The sequence below is a fragment of the Diorhabda sublineata genome, chromosome 5 (assembly GCF_026230105.1).
Source record: "Diorhabda sublineata isolate icDioSubl1.1 chromosome 5, icDioSubl1.1, whole genome shotgun sequence".
Lineage (NCBI taxonomy): Eukaryota > Metazoa > Arthropoda > Insecta > Coleoptera > Chrysomelidae > Diorhabda > Diorhabda sublineata.
The window spans coordinates 15,067,065-15,090,272 of NC_079478.1; the positions used below are offsets into that span (position 1 = coordinate 15,067,065).

Here is a 23,208-nt window from a genome sequence, read left to right on the forward strand (position 1 = left end):
ACTGTTTTCAGTAGCTAGATAATGAAGCTATTTATAACCTCAAATAGTTTGCTAGATACTCTTTATGGGGTGGACCAATCCCCATTAACATTTTATTCTACTCTATCCCTAGTCATGATGAACGAACTTGTGTTTATTCTAAACCTAGAGTGTAAACCGAGTCCATACCCAATTAATCACATTTATTTAGAAGTTCATCAAGGTGAAATTAAGCTGGAAGAGGTTTTTTGTTCGCGTTTTTGGTTGTGCAGGACTAGACCATTTAGGTTCTTTACAAAATAGAAGCAATACTTCTATGCAATGTGTTTTCTTTAAAACTTATTCATAACCTCAAAATTGGTAAATAAGACTTGCAGTGCGCAGATGTGTGTTTCATCTTTTTATGTTTCCATCCCAGCAGCAAACTCGTTGAAAGTGGTCTCTAGGTAACTAGTTAATGATGGTAGAATCGAATTTAATTGGTCGGACATTAGCAAACTTTATCTACGGTCGTCCATGCCTTTCATTTGGTTTATGTAATTTAGACAAAATAAAATTAGAAAGCAGCTAATGCAATTAAGTTACCAAGAGTTTAAACTCGGGTTGGCCTCATGCTAAGCAAATCCTTTTAATTAGATCGAGTAGCAGATTACTCATTGATCTTAAGACGGTCCTGTTTTTGGTCTTTTTCCATCACTTGCTTCCCATTCTACTCCATTTCCTGTCTACTTCTTGCAACCGTTTTGATCTAGGCCTGGTTTATATTCTTCCAGCTATATCCTCTCCTTCAAATTCCTCTTTTGTTTTAAAATTAAATCACTGTTTCATTTCCATTAACTTTCATCTAATATTGCTTTGATTATATTTCTTTTTGCTTTTCTTAATCCCTCTTCTTCTGTTTTCGTGATTGTCATTGTTACCACGTTAAACATTAGTGTGAATATTGATTTTGGTCTTTTAAGATAGTGTTATGTTTTTAACATCTCTTTATTGGCATGACGTGTTTCTTTATTTGCTAATCTTTTTTTTTTTCTATTTCTGACCATTTTTCCGAAACGTATAAAATTTTGTATTCCTTGAAATTAATGAGCTTTTCTTATTATTTTATTATTTATTTACTTTCAGTTGCCATTTCTATTTTTTTGTTCTCAATTTCTTTGATAACCTTTCTATTATGTTTGAGAAAACATTAGATAACTAAAGAGTCAGTTCAGTTTCTAAAATATTTGTAATGCAAAAAAATTATCGAATGATCTCTTAGTATTAAGAAATGCTCAACAATTTAAAGTGAAGTTATTATTCGCAAATTTTCAATTCCAAAGAGAAATTTGCAGTATTCTCATATTTGTCTGTATCCCATTAACGAGCGAGATGGAGATGCGCTAGAAGGTTGTGCAATTTAAACAGAAGTTTCATCGATTAAATTGAAAATAGAGGTTAATTTGTTTCTACAATTATCACCAACTAAAACGGCGCAAGATAAAAATAATCGAGTTGTTTAAATTATATTATGTAATAGAATTTTTAAAGATAAACAAGGTGACGAGTGTTAAGTGGGACAACGAAGATGTTAAAGGATTGTGTACAATTTAATAATATCAGATTATTCATAGGTGAAAATTAATGGAGTGAATTGTAGTATGATAAACGAGTTCATGGAATTAGAAGGTTTTGGAAAGAAATTTCTTATACAGAAATGCTCTAATATGTACACGTTTTTCACTATAAATAAGGCCCATCTTTTACAAACAGACATGAATAACCCATAAAAAGATCAAATAATTGCTTGAAATTACCAATAGTTACCTCAATATCGTGGTTTTCAATAACTTGATATTTTTTGTACAGTCTCAACACTTTAGACATTATTATCAATTCTTTCATCAGGAACAACCACAAAACGGTTCTATTACCCAAACATCAAATTGTATTCAAAAATCATCTGTATTAGTTAAAAAATTGTATTGTATTGTTTTATAATTATTTTCTTATGCTATTTCCAAGTTACAAGAAAGCCTTTTTTTAAAAGGTCCATGGTGATATATTCAACAAAACTTAGTTTGCACTTTCTTCTCGACGTTTTGATATTATCAATTTTCATTTTAGTTATTATTTTTATATCAATATACTGGATATATAAATTATTATGTAGGGTAGTAGAAAAATATTTAACAATCCCGAATATTTTTCCTAATTTTTTGTGCAAAATATTTTGTCTAAGATATAAGAAAAGAAAAGAAAATATATCCAAAACTGCAAAATTCTTGAGTTTAAGTACGAAATTAAAATGAAAAAAGTTATCATTTTTCAAAAACTTTTGGATTATTATCAAATGACGTTTCCATCATAAAGTTAACTCCTCATAATGGATTGAGTTTTTCACAATATATAATTTTACCTCTGTGATATAACAATCAATGCATACAAAACTGGAAAAGTATTACTGTTTTTTGTGTATTTCCAATTGACATTAACCATAAATACTTCCAGAAATTCATTTTACCACAGATAATCTATCGCTGAATTACATGATTTAGTTAAAATATGAAATAGACAAAATTATCTCTTGTATTTTATTGATGTTACTCTTCAAAGTCATGATGTTAATCTTTAAAATACCTATAAAAATACGCCCACTGGTAATATTAAAAATTATTTCTCTCGTTTCAAGGTTTCATTGAAGTTTGATTGTGATGTCATTTATCGATTTCAATGAGAAGTAATATTATGAAATATGTGAGAAATATCCAAAATATTTGGACAAACCTTGACGAACAAACTATTAATGTTGTCGTCTCCAATATAAAACTTCTTATGTAAAGTTGTTCATAATGATTTCTAAACTAATTTCATATGACGAGTTTCCTAACTAAAATAAATTTCTAATAATTGTCACGCATTCTTAAAAGTTACTCTCATTTAAATTACAATATCATAATTATTAAATAAAAGTAGTTAAAAATCTTAAAACTAATGTGTGTACTGTTATATAAGATCCTGTTTATATGGAACATATTCTACTTAAGCCTACAAAGTTCTCAATTGGTAAACTTTTCACACTCTGAAGCTGAAATTATTTAGATTTATTATATATAATTAATTATATAATCGATAATTGTGATATTTAGTATATTTTAATAAATAATATATTACTCTAAAGAAGAGATTTTTGATGTTTGACTTAATGCCGGTCTTTCAAAATATAATCTTAGAACACAGAACTCTGATTATTATCTGAATTATTAGACCATATAAATGTCAAAATACTATTTGTTTCAGTCATACGAAATTATTCTTATTGATATTCAAAATTCAAGTTTTAATGTAAGAAAAAGAAGCAACGGTCAATTTGATACTCTTTTAAGACAGTTTTAGTTGTTCATCGTAAATATGAGATCTCAATCTTTTTGTGAAGTACTGGGAGATTTGTCCTATGTAAACAGACTCATAATTACAACAAGGAAGTGGTGTATTAGATTTTAGACTACAGAAAGATTTTGTTGATTTATTTTGTTATTTATAAAAAAATAATATTATCTATTAAAAATTGGGCAGATCTTAATCATCAAAATATGAGGGATACTTTTTTACCATATATTTAAAAACCTTTTTATATAGTTTCCAAATTTATTCAATTAATATGAAATTAGAATTAGACTCATGAAATATTATCATTAGAATATTATAGTCGTCAATAATTTGAAACAATAACAAAATATTATATACGAGGTTTTTTGTAATAATTATAAATCTGCTGACATATAAGAAACATCTATTTAATAAAATAGATCTAAAATCAAGATCAATCATTCAAGTAAATATGATCAATATACAGAGCGTTCTGTGAAATTAACAAACTTCTCTCATACGATCCCTCGTTTCTGAGTTATAAGCATTTAAAGTTGCGAAATCAGAACTTATATTTAAGTATGTTTTCTAAATTATACATTCTAGCATTATGATTTTTGATGGATGTTTATGTGTTACAATACCTCCTGTAATGATTTTCCATAAATAATGAAATAAATTTTCATCAGAACGTCTCCTTATGGCGAATGGTCATCCATTAAAAATTCATAATGTTCGAATGTATAATTTAGAGAATATATTCAAATATAAGTTCTGGTCTCGCAACTTCAAACGACTATAACTGAGATGAGAGGGGTCGTATGAGAAATTTATTTATGACACAGCATTATTTTTATGTCATCTATTAACTTCCGATATTTTGCATCAGGTCCCGGAACAGTCTGTATAGAGTAGTAGTTCAAATTAGTAATGAAATACATTGACATAATTATGATTATAATACAATAATCCTGAGTGGAGAACCAATATTTATGTCAGGGAAGACATCCTAAAATTACATGTTAGTAATGCATTTCTGATGTCAAGGCAAATACTCCCCAAGTGATATATAATTCAATGAAAATGATGAAAAAGATGAAATATTTTGACAGTTCTTTGTTTTTCTTAATATTTCCAAGAACCTGTCCACATTAGATACCAGTTAGAACTAGGTTAAAGAAAAAATATATAGATTACTTACATTCTGTTTGATCTGTAACACATTTTCTCTATATTTGCTAACAAAACCATTAACGCAAGCATCTTTTGGAACGCAAACTTTTCCTTGTCCTTCACATGGTATTGTAAGTGAAACTTCATTGTCATCATCAATAACATTAATATTGAATGGTTTTGGTTCACCTGGGTGAGTAGTAGCGAATGGTTTCTTATTATCCAGTGGATGTGTTGTGGAGAATCCGGGCTTTTTAGGTTGAACTCCTAGAAAACCGTTTGAGTCTGTAATTTTGTCACCGTTTCCTGGAAAATGCAATTTATTTTCCAGAGAAATCAGTACATGGATTAAAAATTACATAATTTTATATTTTCTTCGTTATTGAATCTTTTTTTGGACAAGTCACGTCTTCAAGAATATCGAAATAAAAGGAGAAACCTTTCTGCTCAAACTTTTTCAAAAAAGCATTAATTTACTTACTTATTAAAATGCCTGTTTTCATAACTAGTATGTATGTATGGATTTTGGGATAGCTCCTTAGTATTTCGAGAGAATGTGCAACAAAATCCATACCCTGCATTATCTGTCTAGCGTCTACAGGTGTTTTTGAGGTCCCGATAGGACTCCTGTTATAGTTATGTTTATAACAAGTAAATTTGCCCAGGAGTGTATGAGTTTTAGTAGCCAGAAGAGATCAAAAATGGTGAAAAAAAAAACAAATTTTGGATAATTCTATCGCAATCATAGAGAACGAATGAACAGAAACATTGTCGTAACAGTACAAAGCTTTTTCCTCCACAAATGCAGCCTTTTTCTCTTAAATTCGGCATCAAAGAATGCCGGCAGATGAGATTAACCTTGATCAGTTATTGCTCTAGTTTCTTCTGAACAATAAATTAAGACTACACCTTTAATTATAAACTCCAAATGAAGTTTCGGTTTACGTTTTGTTTCTGCGATGTAATGATATGCCAAAGCTTTATCTACTAAGACATATTGATGGAAAATTCATTTGGATAACGTTTTAAGATTTGTCTCCATTCTTAATGCGAGTTGGCTTTCGATCAGTATTAAGCAATCGCGTCACCCACCTTGCATATAACTATTCAATTACTTCAACAAATACCTCAGGTGCTTATACTCGACGATCCCTAAGTGTGAGAGAACGAATTTCATTAATTATTTCTGGAATAATTCTAGTAAAAGACCGTCCGGAAAGTTCAGCATCATCTGTGTTCAGATAGCTACTTTCAAAAGCACAAATTTCCCTAAACCGATACTTACGAAAGAAGTTATTTGAAATATAGGATCCATTTAAAAAAATAGTTATGGTGTTGTGGTGATGTGGACATATAGGACGGGTAGGTACACTACAAGCCTGGAATAAAGATAATGATAGATACTCTATTTAACTTACCAGTTGAAGCAGCTCGTTTTAAGAAAGGATTATTGTTTATTTCAATGTGTGAATCAGCGGATACTCCGGTGGACTTCGTCTCAGACGAAGAAGTGGAGAAATCAGCTGAACTTCCAGCTTCGTATACGCCATTCAAAAATGGATTTTTCTTAAGGTCGACTGATTCTAAATTGAAGTCGCCAGCATTAAGAAGGTTCACAGGAGGTAGACAGTTTCCTATAACAATAGAAAAGACTGTAGTGGAATAGCTTGGCGAATAGATCAATTCTTATTATTGGACTCAATTAAATCAAAACACAAATCAGGATCCAACTATAATGACATTATTTTGTAACAAATCCAAGTTGAAGAAAAGTGTGAAAATAAATTATATTGGAAAACCTCAATGGATATCTACATTCATGTCATAGCTACCAAAATAGAAACAAAATTGTTTTTTTTTTATATAATTACTATTAAAAATAGAGAGAGCGACAGATACAGATACTATTGAAATAGTATCTGTAACTCTCTCTTCACGCTATCAAAATCAAAACTTGTTATTCTCCTCCTTTGCCGTTTCTACAACTTAAACCATCGACATAGTGATCCAGCGATCCATGATAGTGTAGAGAGTGGTATACCAATGTCCTTTCTTTCTCTATCAGCAGTTCGGTCACATTTAGCTCTCTCTCTCTCTCTCTTTCTATCTTCTATATTAATTGTGTTTTTTTACATTGAGAAAATTTCAAGCTACGTTCCTCAGTAATAATATAGTTGTGTGTAGTTGTAATGTCTTCTTCAGGTATGCCATAAGCTTTTAGATTAGTCATTAGTGAGAAATATTTCATTAAGGTACTTGTCAATATCTATGCTGAAGTGGACATATGGATATTTTTATTTTTTGCCACACCTTAACATTTCAAGTTAAAAATTCTAATTTATTAGTAATAATCGAAGAATGTTGAAATGAAAATACATGCATATTTGTCTATCGCACACGTTTTTTAGCATCAGACCAACGCTACGCTTCCGGCGAATATTTTTATCACTTACTAAAATAGAAATTTATTCAAATGAACCTACAATCAATGAAAAAAATACAAATACATTAGTGACTTTAGTGTTTAGTAGAAATTCTAGACTCCAAATATATTGTCAAGTGTTAATTTTGAAGAAATTATTTCTGTTTTAATTATACCTTTTGGCTGAAGTGATGCCAATATTTTCAAGATATAATAGGTGTGACACCGAATACAGTGCATGTATGTCAACATAAAAAAAGTATTTTCTTCTAAAATATTGATCTAGGCAAACAATTCAGTTATCCTAACGTTGAATTTGTGGCAAATAATAAAACCGAAAGAATTATTTCGCATTGGGCTCATTATGATCTATTGTGGCGAAATAATTCTTTCAGTTTTATTATTTGCCACAAATTTAACGTTAGGATAACTGAATCGTTTGCCTAGATCAATATTTTGGAAGAAAATACTTTTTTTATGTTGACATAATGCACTGTATGTCATGATTGGTATCAAAACGTTTTTCTTTTAACAAAGTTTTTGTGTAGTATAGTCAAAATTTAATGATGCTAAATCTGAATACTAAGGCGGATATGGATATACAAGAAGACTTTTAGCGTCAATAAGCTCGTGATATATAAGCAACTTGCCATGATCAAGGAGAAACCCATTGGTCCATTTATCAGGTCAGTATTCCCTTATAAAATCGGATTTCACGATACATTTTCATCGCACTTTGCTGTCTAATATCGAGAACACAATGATAACGACCCTAATATTCTATTTTAAATTATAGACCTATTAGAGCGACGTAAGGCACTGGTTTTCCATTAGACTCTCTGTTAGTCTTAAGATCATAATCAAAACAAACTTGAAATTGAAATCTGAATCTGCATGATTCGATAAAGAAGCCAGAAGAATGTTCTTGAAGACTTGATGGGAATATCATCAGAAATTATTTGATTTAGAATAAAAAGAGTTAGTTATTGATCTAATATTAATATTTATGATTCTCTTCTCTAGTACATTTGAATTAAAAAAATAAACACAATTTATGATCACTTCAAATTGCTCCTTGCAATATTATATGTAATTTCAAAGGATGCAAAATTCTCTATATTTTGAAATCACTTAATTAGGTTAATCAATGATATTAAGAAAAACTATGAATTTTTGTATAACAATAGTCAAAATAGTATGAATTTTAAAAAAAAATTGATTTTAATTATTCCGGAGGTTAGCTAGTCAATTCGTAGTTTTAATTGTATGTATCAATATGATGTAATTCTACTAAACTTACCGGTTTTTGAACATTTCTTATAATAATCGTAGGCGGCTTTCATCGGACTGTCTGGTCCCATCCACCAATATTCCTGTTGATTCGATTTCCTATTATTGACTAGAGAATTAATTTCACTGGGATTGGGTATAGCTACTCCTCCATTTCCTTTGACGTGTATCACATCAGCTAGTGCAGTGGAGATAAGTATCCCCACTAAAAGTAGTGGAGACATATTTTTAGTGATCTGTAAAAACAAAATCGTGAAAGCGAGATTCATAATGTTTTATAGACGCAAGTTATGATTGGTAGTGGTTCACCCAATCCGATTTTATTTGAATTTGTGTAAAAAGTCATTTTAAGTGAATGAATTTCATTGTTACTGTTCGTAAGTGATCTCCACCAAGACGACGCAAGGTCTTACAAAGCATATTACAGAAATAAAGTAACTAGACGTCAAAAGAAATTGTAATAGAATATTTTATCTTAAACTACCGTATAACGTGTGGATTACTAAGAGAATATTGACAAGAAATGACAGTTCTCACTGTTGGAATTGAATAACATTAATAATTCTATGGATTAATATTATTCAATGTCAAAATTGAATTATTCATTTAGCGCAAGTAGATGCAACGAGGCTGCTAAAGTGATTACATTTATTTATACAAACATCAACGGTGCCATTTTCGTATTTAACGTCACCTCTAGGTACATACTAAAAACAAGATGAATAAATTTTTAAAACATAGATTACCTGAGCTACATCTTTTTTAACTAATATAATTTATACCTTTATCAGTTAAGGACAAAATTGGCAAATTTGAACCTGTCCTGACTTGTAAGGCTGTCACTATAGTTGCCTTAGTGAGATCATGTTAGCAGAATCTGTGGTGTAACATTAAGTTGCAAAAAGAGCCAAAAAGAAGCCCACAAAATTTAATATCAATGAATGGTATAGATAAAGGGACTATTAAACCTGTTTACAAATAGTATCAGCGTTTAAAAGTGGAAATGTCTTAAGGAAGAAGGAGTCAATGAAAATGTGAAAATAGTGAAAAATCTTGCTTATGTAACCAGCGCTTGATTTTTCAAGAAAATGAAATCGCTATTGCAAGTTTGTGGTCGTTAAATGTCTTCTTGACGGTTAACGGCGAAACGTTTTGATGCCACTTTTTACATTGATAACGCAATAACAAAGTGACATTTGGTAATTTTAGATATATTTCGCGGTCCCCTCATTTTTTGGCTCTAGAAAATCGAAAAATCATCCGAAACAAAACTTATATTGGTTTTTAGGGCTTCAGATATTCATGAAAATGCACTAATTCCCGTTTAATTGTTGTTAACTTTTTTCCAAATAATCAAATGATGTTGTTATATATTTTTTTCACAATCTACACAAAAAAGGAACAAATTTATACAAAAATGTTAATTTATCATGTTTTTATAATTAAAAATAATTTAATAATTTCTCGTAAAATTGACTTTTTCTCACATTTAATCGTTTCTACTTTTTTTATTAAATAATCATTAAATTTATATGAACAAAAACTTTCTTAAAATCACTTATTGTAATTAATTAAAATTACAAGTTAACTTTGAAACATTGAAAATTTTTACTATTAAAAAAATGGTATCTTACTAAGGTTTGACTGTTAGAGGTAAAAAATGAATAGACAAACATTTTTCTTCAATTTTTTTTCTCCCAAATATTGGTTTTTTGTGTAGATTAACCAAAATATATATTAACTGCGTTTGATGCTTTTTAAAATATAAATGATTATATGCGAAGAAGTGTGTTTATGATCACATTTAAAGTCATATAACTATATTAAATCTTCAGGTCAGATATTTCCCATATTTTGTTTCCATAAAAGCGCCGCAAAAACGAATATTTTGTTGGAAAAAATTTATGGGAATCGGATGATTTTTCGATTCTCTAGAGCTAAAAAACGAGGGGACCGCGAAAGTATAACATTAAATAATATAAATAAATAAAATTTAAACAGAAGTCTTTCACAAATGCTTCCAGTCATAGATTCAATATTGGTATAAGTGCATTGCTGGCCAAGGACAGTACTATGACGGAGATTAATACCAATTTTAATTTTTGATTCAATTATTCACCTTATTTTCTCAATACATCTGATATTAATTTTAATTAGTATACTACGTATTTACACATATTCAGAAACGTATTTTTCTGCTGACCACCCAACATTTTCGTATATAACGGTTTATATCCGCCTCAGAAACTGATTTATCACACATTGTATCAACATAATTTACGTAATATTTTCACTTTCGTGGTATACTGGAGGGACTGAATCACGTATTCATTATTGCGAAATATCGTGTCTTCACTTAGAGACGGCATTATTTATTCATAATTTTGCTGTTATTATATCTGTTAGTTAAAACCACTTTGGTATTCTTATTCATTCAATAATTCGTGTTTCGAATATTAACAATGCTTGTAGAAGATAATGTCAGATGATAGATACTATGAAAATTTAGATGATTTGAATGATGCACCTGTTCAGGTATAAACGTCGATTTTGTAGGTAATGACACAAGAGATACTATTACGTAAACAAAGTAACTAAATGTAATCTTTGAATGTAGCTGTGATTTTGAATTAGTTGATCAAGATCAGCGACTAAATACAGAATTAGCTCTAATTATTACCAAGTAGATATCGCAGAAGAAGAAAGCTGCAATAAAAGTAATTTTCTAGATTACCAAAAATGGAAAAACTTGGGCACATGACACATCAATAAACGTTCATTTTTTTAGTAAAGAATCCTAGGATTTTAGTTTTTCTCATTTCAAAATTCAAAAATCATTTTTCTAATCAGTTGCGGTTATCATATCTGTGATAATCACATATAATTCAACTATCCTAGTCTTATCAATGATCTTGAGAATTTTCAGATGTGCTCTGACTATACCAGATGTAACCATTTCTTGTTATTAATATTGTAAAAATTCCCGAGGCAATCTAACTATAGCTTATAGCTAATCTATTAATTTCTTTGCATTTCAACTTCGTACTCTATTACACATCGAGAGAAAAATTTATGTATATTAACATCGATATAATAACAGGTTTGTTCCAACATGCTAGTCTGGACGGTTCTTGGAACGGTTATTGGAAGCGTTTATAGATATTTTCTGCACAATATCCGGATCTGCATGGCTCTTGTAACAGTACTTACTAGGTTTGCTCCAATCTGCTAGTCTGGACCATTCTTGGGACGGTTATTGAAAGCGTTTATAGATTTTTCTGCGCAATATCCGGCTCTGCACGGTTCTTATAACAGTATTTGCTGTCAACCAAGAATCGGAAAGATCGACCCTGAAACGGTTCACAAACGATACCTAGGTCGGTTGGAATGCAAAACAAAATCGTTCGTACAATGGTAACCGCCCGGTTGGAACACAGTTTCAAAGGTTCGTTGATTCGTTCGTTCAAGAAACAAGATAAAAATATTAATTATATACACGGATGCACATAATTTATTTTACATGATGACATCTGGATTTACTTACAATTATCTATATTGCCATTGAACTAATCTCAATATTTATTTTTTACTAATTACTACTGCAGGATTTCGTCAATAAACACCACGTTCTGTGAAATAGTAAGTCAATAAATTAAGACGTGGCCTCAAGAACGGTGTTTATAAGGATACATCCTTGAATGATGAGATTAATTTGTTATTTAAATGTCACAAATATCAATTCTCACACGTACAAAATAAGAGAGAGGAGTGAGAAAATTAACAGATTCACAATTTGATAACCTTATATTTCGTAATTGTATTGTTAATAATTTTTCTATTATGAACAACAATAAATTTCGCGTCAAACGAATAAAAGGATTAGTTAACAAATTGAGAAGTCTTATCGATAAACTGCTAATTTATCTTTATTATACAGGAAATTTGAGCATCGAAAACATGACTATTCATTTAAAAAATTAAAATATACGAGGGTTACTACTTACGTTTTGAGATGGACAACTAAAAACAGATATTTATAATTGAATACGGCTTTCTTGTTTTTCAAAATGTCCTCCTTTAAGATCAATACACTTTTGTATGCGTTTGAACCAATTGTCAAACTTTTTGATTGTTCAAAAACGTTTTTGTTTAAACTAATGTGAAAGAGCTCACATTGTCGTGGCGGAGAATGATTCGTCGTCTGCGATTGATTTCTCTGATTTTTTCGGACACTTCTGGCAAACAAATGCTGCTATACAATTCAGAGTTAATCGTTCTACGTTGTTCTAATAGAATGGTGGTGATATGTCCAGTTATTCCAAAAAAACAGGCGACCATTTGCTTCGAAGTGCTTCGAGCACGACCAACTTTTGTTGGATTTGACTCGCCTTGAAAGACCCATACACTCGATTGCTGTTCAGCTTTGTACTCATATGCATAGAACCATGATTTTTCGCCTGTCACGATCTTATAGATGTCTTTTGAAGCACCGCGATAGAATTATTAAGCATTTCGTCGCATCAACGCGAACAAATCTTTTTAAAAGCCAAATATTCATGCAATGTTGAATGTATGCGAATGAAACTAATGCCCAAGTATGCCTCAATCTCACGGTATGTCACTTGATGGTCTTGAAATATCAGTTTACAAACAGCGTCGATGTACGAGCCCGATTGAATTCGGAAAACCAGCAAAGCACGGTGGTTCGAGATGGAGCTTCTTCACCAAAAGTTTAAGTGAATTGATCGGCACAGTGCTGTTGGTTGAATCTACATCGAAAGTCATAAAAATCATCGCATGAAAAATTTTGCGGATTAATTCCATTTTTTGACCAAGATGAATATTCCAGGTATGTGTAAACAACTTAAATAGCACTCGTATGACAATACATTCCGAGTACTTTTACTTGCCATATCTCAAAACTTGAGTAGTAACAATCGTCGTTAACTACAATGAACAGTTCTAGCCTGTATTGAGCTTCATTTCTTAGCTAAAAGTTCTTGATGAAAACTAGTCACACTGCTCGAATTAAAATATTTAGAATTAAAAGAAAATATACGAGTATAAAACAGGATGTTCTCAAATTCAAATAATTATTCGAAAAAACAGGCACAAAGTAAATTTAGAATTATCTGAATGGTGTCAAAAGAAAATGTCAACATTTAATGACTACAATTCTAAATATCTTTATAAACGTTAATGAATATCTATTTTTGCTGAACATAGTTGTGTTCAGTGTCTCTATAATCATAAAATCTTACTTGTCAAGGACAGTAGATAATTAATTTCACAATTTTAGTGCTAATATATTCATCACATCCAACTATTTCACATTATCATCTCACCTTTTGAATATATGACCTAACTTAATTTATCTAATGAAAAATATGATTTTTATGCTGAGTGACCAATCAATTAACCAATTTTCGTTTTGAGGTCTTAAGAAAGATGATACAAAAATATACCCGTAAAAAAACCAATCATTACTCTAAATAAACACCAACAATGTACGAAATGAATGGAATAAAGACACGATGGGAAATCATAATATTTGTCTCGATAGCATGGGAATGCAAACAGAAAGAAACTATGATATCCATGAAATACAACATGTGAAGACAATGATATCAACTAGGAATAGAAAAACTACTGGAGATAATGAGTTTAACAATTTATTCAACTGAAAATACAGAAATAAAAAAACTGACTAATCTCTAAAAATACGAATACAAGGAGTAGGGAGGAGCACGAAAATAGATAGAAGAATAGAAAAACAACGAATGAAAAGAAAATCAGAATAGAAAACTTATAAGACGGTAACTCCACACTTTCGCTATAGGTAAGTGAATAGTTATTCAGTGAGGAGAGAAAAAGAGAAGAAGACGAGAAGAGACAGCGAAAATATACACTTGCTTCGACAACAGAACCACTGGGAAGGAAAAGGGAGTATAACCCCTAGCGCTATTCCCTCGAAAAAGATCTGCCAGAATCTTCTATAAAACTAATAGTTGAGCAAAGATAAAACGGGAGATGCAAATTACGAAGATAAATGGTGGAATGTTTTATTTTTCACACAATCGTGGGCATTGCCCAATAATAGATATTTATTGAAATATATAACTTTTATCAAGATTCAACTACATATTGATTCGATGGAAATTAATTTTAGATTTAATCCTTTTTTGATATTATACGTTTATGTTTAGTTAGCAACTTTCCCAAATCATAGCTTTTTCTTTTTTTTTTTGTAAAACTACTGTATATTCTTTGAGATGTGTTGTTACATAGTGCTTTCACTTAAGTATGTGGCATTTAAGAATACTTAATACAGGTAGATATTATCCAAATTCCCTCATAAAAACGACAATCCATCCACACCTGACTGACCTATACCTAACCCAGGATATTCCAAGTAACCTTCTCATTGAGCAGACAGCATATAATTAAATTAATCCTCCAAACCAAAACCTTCTAGCTGCGCTTTGTTTCATACTTACACGAGCCCAGGCGAGGCGTTGGGAATCGTGGAGAAATTCATCCTGTCTCGAAATCAGATCCAAAAGCCGAGATTTCAGTGAAGCTGCGCCGTTTCCAGAGACTCATCTCGTTTAATTTTTCCATGTATGTATTTTTGAGTATGTAGTTTTGTTGATATATTATAGTAAGTTATCAAAATATGTTTATTGTGCTACCTCTCCACTATCCTCGATACTAAGACTAGCGCCCATAAGTACCATACCACTGCTGTGCTTTGCTTGAAACTCACAACTATTTATTAGAATCGGGAATATCGAAATAATTTCCATCAAATTCATTCTTTCGCTTTTCCTATTCGCAGCATATAAATAAAAACGCATATCCCAATTTTCGCAACGTTGCAATGAAAAATGTACTGTACTATTTAATTTGGTATTCATATTATTGTCATTTTAAACTTCTGTTCAATTTTTAAACTAACTTATCGGTTTGTGTTTTCATATCATATCATCTAATACTTAATTATTTTATTTTTAGCAATATATTAACATATTGTACCCGGACCTAAAAAAACTATTCAAACAACGACCATAAAACGATACAAACATTAAATTATGTCATCGTGTAAATTATGCAGCACAATACGACGACCTCCTCTTGGCTATACCCATTTAATCTATTCGTAAAAAAGTTGTAGAATTCAAAAAATACGTCATAAAATCATAATTGATAGAATGAGGATAATTAAAAAACAAGATGTTTCAGTCTGGTAGAATTTTGATGAAATATTCGGAATTCTACAAGATAGTTTACAAACGTAAATGACTATCAGAATATAGAGTTGTAGAGCTGATAAATATATTTTTTTCGGTAACTTCTCAGAATCAGCGTAGGTATTAAGAAGAATAACATGATTATTAGTGGGAGGGCTATAATGAAACTAAACTTATTATCCGATTTAAATAACCTCGAATGCTAAGAATATTTATTGGGTTATGGAAATTATACAAGTCTAGTATAGTTTTTATGGAAACAATTTGCTGGTTAAGAGCTCTATATGACCCAAATTTAAGTTGATTTTATCATAATGCAAGCAAAGATACTGAATATGACGGTTATTCTATCAACAAAATGAAGAAACTGTATTATTTCCAACAGAGTTTTTATTTTTAAGTAGATAGATATATGTGAGAATTATGGAAGAAACAAGATTGATATTGTCACAGAATCAATAGGAATTGGAAAGATGAGAAGATTAGAAATAAGTAATTAATCTAGAGGTGAGAAGAAACGAGTGAACGCTCTTTAAATTTATCAACGCGTTTTTGCTCAAGCAACAAAACTAACGAGATAATATTGAAGATAGCTAAGTGAATTGTATCTATATATAATTATTGTTCTAATTTTTTGATAACAAAACATTCGTAGAAGTAAATCTGAAGGTTTTTATTCAAATATAATTAGCAATTATTGTTTCAAAATGTTTCTATTTCTTAAAAAAATTTGGTTGATGTTTGTTATGTCGTTACATTGGTGAGAATACTCATTTCATATTATGTCAATTCATAATTTTCCTGTTTTTGCAATCTTTGGTGATGAGTAAATGTGTGGGAGATGCTACTTTTACGTAAGCATTCTTTACGATACTAAATCAAAAGTGAAAGTTCGATTTTTTTTATACATACATTTCAAAGAATTTAACTAATTTAACTGTTTCCCAAAATCTAGCATTCATTTCAAAAATATGCAAATGAAATTTTACGCTTAACATTGAATAATTTCGTATGGTATATGCTCTAGATTTGTATTCATTTCATGGTATAAGGGCTGTGCTTTTTGTGAACAGACAATACCTACAGAAGTACCGAGATAGCATTGTTAAATTATTTAATAACAGCCGGGTATTCTCAGCATCCAAGTCAGGCTCGTTCAGTGCGGTAGCTCAAGAGTATTTAGTTCCTAGTACAGTAATGGCAAGAACAATGTTTATATAGGATTGGTATGACGATGCTGTTTACATCTAATCAAATGAATTGATCAAGGTATATAGTCAAATATTTTTGTTACGTCATACTTGTTCATATTATCATACCTAATATTTTCTAAATTGAAATGTGTAAACCTGGTATTTGCTTCTTTCACTTAAAATAGGTTTCAAACACTCCTGCATTCTTTAAAGTACCAGGCAATTGTGGGTGCAAAAAGATCGGGGCTTCCACGATAATATTTATTACAATAAACTAAATAATAGATAAATAAACTAAATAATAGATAAATGATACTCCAGTACTGCTGTTTACGGAGTGGAAACCTGGATCTTGAAAGCTCAAATGATCAAAAAACTTGAGGCATTTGGCTCTATAAACGCATCCTGAAGATACCTTGTACTGACAGAATCACCAACGACAAAGTACTAAGACACATTTAAGACGCAAGATAAGAAAAACATCTTACGCAACGACAAATACCTACTGCTACAGAACATAATACAGGGCAGAGTAGAGGAAAAGAAAGGTATCGGCAGGATAAAGAAATCCTGGCTCCGTAACATGAGAGAATGGACAAATCTCAGCGTCGAAAAATTGTTGCGTGGGACAGAGACGCATTTAAAAACGTGGTCGCCAACCTTTAATGAGAAGACGACATGAGAAGAAGAAGAAACTTCAAATGAAAAAACAAATCCAAGAGCTCTTCCTAAATGTTAATAAGTCTCTCTCTATTAGTTATAGCATTAATTACTTATTTCGGGAAAAGTCAGTTGATAGGGTACGCACATACACTAAAACCTTTAAAAATTCTCGAAGGTAGGAATCACACGGCACCGTATCAGCTGTACGTGGTGGTGATTAAAAAGGTGATTAAAAACAAATTCTACCATTAAGCACTATATGACGCATATAGCGGCCAGGTGCAGTTCAGCCAATCACTTATTTCATGAGTGTGTATTTAAATAATGTACTTACAATACCTTTATTAAAAAATTATAAGTAACAACAATAATTATGTCACAAGACAAAGTTCGAGTTATATCTCTAACCATCTATCTGTTGATCAATATTCATTTCATTCAAGTACTGCATTTTCAATGGTTTTCATCTTTGTATTTGTTAGTATTTAATACCTGTATATAATGTTTAGATATTTCTTTTGTTGAAAATTATCCAATAAATGAATATGTGATCATAATAAGTTGATTGATGATAACTTCACATTTACATGAACTTCGTTTCTTCAAATTTGTTTTTAATAATTATTACTGTTTCGTCTATATATTAATGTTTTTCAAGTACTTCTTGTAATAAAAGTGAGAATTTAAAATCTAGTGCTGGTCGGAATATCCCGGTAGATCCTATATCAGGGTCACAAGAAAACACTGAAAACCCGATATAAACCACGTCACTCAAAACCTGTCAAATATCTCTCTCGTCTCGAATATTAAATCATACATTTGCTTATATAATATTCTGATAAGGCATCTATTTACTACCATTGAGTACCATAAAATCCATAGAAAATTTTCTATTATCATATAATCTCCATATTGAGTTCCCCAGTTTAGCAACGATTCGTATTCAGAGAAATGATACTGATGCTGAGGAATGTGGGCAGATGACATTGACCGTATTAACCATAATGAAATATACTAGATTTTAGCGCCTTACGTTTTTTTAAATAAGAAAGAGAAACATATTTATTCATTTTATTTTAATCAAAAATATTTTGTTACGTTCCATAACATGATACGAGGGCTGCTACTTAAGTTTTGAGATATGGCAACACTGACGTGAATATGTCAAATCTGAAATTAACTACATAAAGTTTGATATTTTTTATGTGTTGTCATACGAGTACCATTTGAGAGTGTTTACAGATACTTGAAACATTCATCTTCATCGAAAAATGGAAAAAAGGGTTCTCTATTACTTTCGTTGTGGATTAAACCAACCGCATGGTATCTATTAACTCTCTTTGACTTTTGGATAGGAAGCATGAACTCAATATACTTAATGGATTTTGTGAAGGTCGTTCAAAATCGGCTGTTGTGCCAGAAAACATCGATGCTATGAGTAAACCGATATTGCAATATAGTCATGTGACATACCATGGAATTGAGGCATACTTGGGCATTATTTCCTCTTACATATATTCAATATTGCATGAACATTTGGCTGTTTAAAAGATTTGTTCGCGTTGGACGCCGTAAAATTTGAAAACCGCTCAAAAAATGATCATGTCGATTGGTGCAAAAACATGCTAAAAAAAGTTCGATGTGCTTCAAGAGACGTCTATAAGATCTTAGCAGACGCCAAATTATGGATATATGCATTTGAACCCGAAACTAAACAACAATCGAATGTATGAATCTTTCAAGATGAGCCAAATCCAATAAAAGTTGTTCGCACACGAAGCACTTCGAAGCTAATGGTCGCCTGTTTTTGGAGAATAACTAAACAAATCACTACTAGTTCCATTACAACAACGTAGAATGATCAATTATGAATGGTACACCAGCATTTGTTTTCCAGAAATGTTTAAAAAAATCAGAAAAATCATTCGCAGAAGACGAATCATTTTCAACCATAACAATGTGAGATCTCACAGATCAGTTCAAATAAAAACATTTTAGAACAGTCAGAACATGGAGATGAAGGGTCAATCGCTGTACAATCTTTGTTTGGAGCCCCATAATGCCTTCTTATTTCCGCAGATCAAAAATTAAGTAATTAATAAGCTATTCCCATATTAAGATAAAAATATTTGTGAGATGATATCATCATATGAATAAGTGTGCATACCAAACAACCTGTTTTCATGAGAGTGTTTCTAATTTGTTCAATACAAGTGTCAATTCAAAAATGTTCCACCTTAATATTCCACATTTAGAAATATGCGAAGCCAGGTCAAATATATTTTTGACTTTGGAGGCTGGTTTTACAAAAATCCTCCATAACCTCTAAAATATGAAATAAAAAAGTAGGTGACAGATAATTTCCCAAAAATACTGCATACTTGAGTTTTTAACAGTTCGATAGAAATTTGAACAAACTATAAACAATTTTTGGGTATAATATTATTTGAATGAAATAAAACGAATCAAATATGCCTAATCATTATAATATGGTTATTAAAATCACATGTTCTGGAATTGTGGCTTAGTTTAGTAAAACCAATTCCGTTGCTTGCTGGTGAACCCCCTGTCGAATATCTCACGGAATAGTAAGGAAAATACTACAGTCAAATTAATTTTACCTATATAGAATACAAATAATCAAATTTTTTGCTATAACGAGCTGTACAAAAGAATTGTATCTATAAATTAAAGCTACAATATTTTCTTTACTTATAAGTTAACATTTTTTTCTTAATTGGCATGCTAGTAAGCAAAATACTTGCTACTGGAGCGATAAAAAACTGTGATTTTTTGGTCAAGGTCATATAGTGAATCTAAAGAAAGTGAAAGTTTCATCTCGTATTCTTGAGAATTCTATTATAGGTTCTTTATTATTCAACTTAAATCTGACTTGTGAGTCTGCTTTTGCTCAGAAAAATAGCAAATAATTTAAAAATGAAATTAGAGAGGCTAATATCATGATCGTATTAATTTTTCATGTTTGAGAAGAAAAGTTTCATAGAAGTGCAAAAAATATGACCAACAATGCTAAGGTATGATAAAATAACCACATATATTTTATAGAAGAACATGTATTGTATTTTTTTTTTCTACTATTTTTCAATCTACTGTTATACCTACTCATCTTTATTGTTAACCTTTCACTACTTCATGAGGTGGAGCCTATTGTGACCTATATGTTTACATCTGCCACCTAAACTTCTTGTACTGAGTATTTCTACATCTGCTAGGTTTAGGTTTCCATTCAAACAATCATTGTTTCTATTGATATTTCACATTTATTGGGAATAATTTAATTTAGCGTTAATTTGATTGAAAAATATTATGAAACAAATCAATTATAAAAGTTCGAAAATTTCATGAAAGAAAAGTAATATAACCAATTGTGACTTTTACTGAGGATTTCTATAATTATTAAAGGGCTGACTTGAGAAATTTTAAGGGTCTATTTTCGTCGGTAGCAGCATTTGAACTTTGAATATCTTGTGCTTAACTTTAGACATAGTCCGCATCACGGAACATTCGTCTAGATCTACTAAAATGGGGAGTAGCTCGTTGAGAAAGCCTAACTGGCTGAACTATAAGAGGGCGTCGCAGTGAAAAGGTTAACTGAAGCACTATGGCACTAGGCAATAAATCTATATACGTACACCAGAAACACCACAAATCTGACCACACTGAGTAGAAAAGCTTTAATACGGTTTTCTGTTCTAATCGCCCATTGGTATCACCAAATTAATTATATTAAATACAAGAAATGGGAATAACTATAGGCAAGATTTCTTCGTTAAGGCGTTTGACATGATGTAAGACAACCGATAATATAATGCAAAACGAAATATTTCTTGATCAAAAGCATGCACAGATAAAGTTCAGCTAGTTGTTTCATGCAAGACTTCGCAAATACAACATTATCGGTTTGGTGACATTTTTATTGCGTGCAATCTGTAATTCTAGGATTTAACCTAGTTACTTTTAACTTAAGAACCAATCTGTCCATCAGGCTTCAAATACAAGACAGCAGAAAATATAATTATTTCCAGTGATCAACTGATCACTTTTTTTCTATTTACTTTATTCGGTTTGTTATGTTCATTTTAACCAAACATAAAATATGAAATGAAATTTGTCTACTTTTACCCATGGAACATTCTGTTAATCACACTTTTAGGTATTTTAAGAAGGAATGTGAATTGAAAACGGTTGCGAAGTCTTGAAAGATGATTTATACCAATATCCAGACTATCAAACTTTCTTTTACTGACGAAGGCACGTTCTACCCCAATGGAAATGCAATTACTCTAAATGTGATGTATTGCAGTGATTAAAATACGGAAGATACGTATAAAAATACACAGGGATCACAAAGGTTTGAGCTAGTAACCCGAGGGAAAACAAATCGTTGATTTGGTTTTTGTAAATACCCATTTAGCTTGTAGCAAGCATCTTGAGGTGCGCAAAATGCAATAGACCTCTCAACCCTTGGTATTTCTGATGATTAAACAAATGAATTGGATAAATTGTAACACGATACTGAGGAATATTGTTTATAATATATATTAGACAACGAAGTTCAAGAGAATGGCCAGCTCGGTCACCGAAACCAAACTTTTTGTTTTTCAGTATTTTCAACCGAATATTCACACCACTAAAACCGCCTTTAACTTCTTGTTTTAAAATGGAATGTGTTCAAGTGAGCAACTATCATAAGTATACCTCTAAGCTCTTTAATTAAAATCATTATTAAAGTCTAATTTTCACTGATTCAATTCATCACTATACAACTACAATGAAATAAACAAAGCTAGTGTCACTAAATGTCTAGCCTCAGGTTGTGATACCTCTCATCATTAATGTGCCTTTTGTCGTTAAGGGAAGTTTTTAAAAAATGATTCAACTTCAATACATTCAAATATCTTAAAATACTTCTTTTATATACGTGAATAATAATTATTATCAAAAGAAAACGACTATATATCATTAGAAATTCCACAGAAAACTACTAGAAATGCGTGTATTGAATATTCAACAATTTCCAACTTAATGATAATTATTTACACGTACATCTGTATTATCGACGTGAATACAGGATGTACAAGTAGATAAAATAAAAACTTTTTCAGTCCCATAGTGAACGAATGTCATTTCTTAAATTGAAGAATGAGGTATATATTTCGCATTTCAAGTTTTCTTTATATTTTTAATTCTACAGCTAGTTTGTGACTCCCGCCACATTTTGACGAAGTTCACCATCGCATCGTTTTGAAATTGAAGTTGGATGTCAACTTCTCTAAGAAAGTCAGTTAAAATAATTGGATAGACGAACTGTTGAAGTCTGTCTACAACTGTCACGTTGTAGCTAATGTTCAATTTATCTTTCAAAATGCCTTGACGTTGACGAAACTTTAATTTGAACCAATTTTCCGCGGTTGTACCATAATACAACATCTGTGATATATGATACAAAATTAACAACTTCGTATTGTTGTCATATTGTTTTTTGAAAATAACTGAAAACTTTTAAAATCTTCATAGAAAAAGGTCCGAGAAACATGAAAATCGGGTAATTTGGCCAAAAACACAACTTCTCAACATTTTCACCTATTTTTTACTGTTTATATTGTTGGGGGATCGTTATCACTTCATGTGAATGAATCCAAACAGGAACCTGAATCTTCAGGCAACACATCGACTAATACACATATACACCTTGAACGTATTAATGACAGAGTTATGGAGCCTATCACCTTTTCCTAATCAATTTGTTCATAGCTTGAAAGAAGATATTTAAGGGTACGGTTTCTATCGAAAACGAACCGAATGGAACGGCATACGTAAGAAACAGTACTAAGGAATGCATAATCTACCCCGAAAGACAGAACCATTT

The 23,208-nt window shown here is 30.9% G+C and overlaps 1 protein-coding gene across 1 annotated transcript in view; it reads right to left on the bottom strand.

The window, feature by feature from the left end:
• LOC130444288 (mucin-2-like) overlaps nt 1-23,208 on the bottom strand; it is a 64,723-nt gene that overhangs the window by 35,232 nt on the left and 6,283 nt on the right. The window contains exons 2-4 of the mRNA XM_056779360.1: nt 8,223-8,448; nt 5,919-6,134; nt 4,529-4,767 (exon numbers count right to left, since the gene is read on the bottom strand). Of these exons, the coding sequence (XP_056635338.1) occupies nt 4,529-4,767; nt 5,919-6,134; nt 8,223-8,436 (669 nt within the window). The 5' untranslated portion in view covers nt 8,437-8,448. The remainder of the gene's footprint in view (nt 1-4,528; nt 4,768-5,918; nt 6,135-8,222; nt 8,449-23,208) is intronic.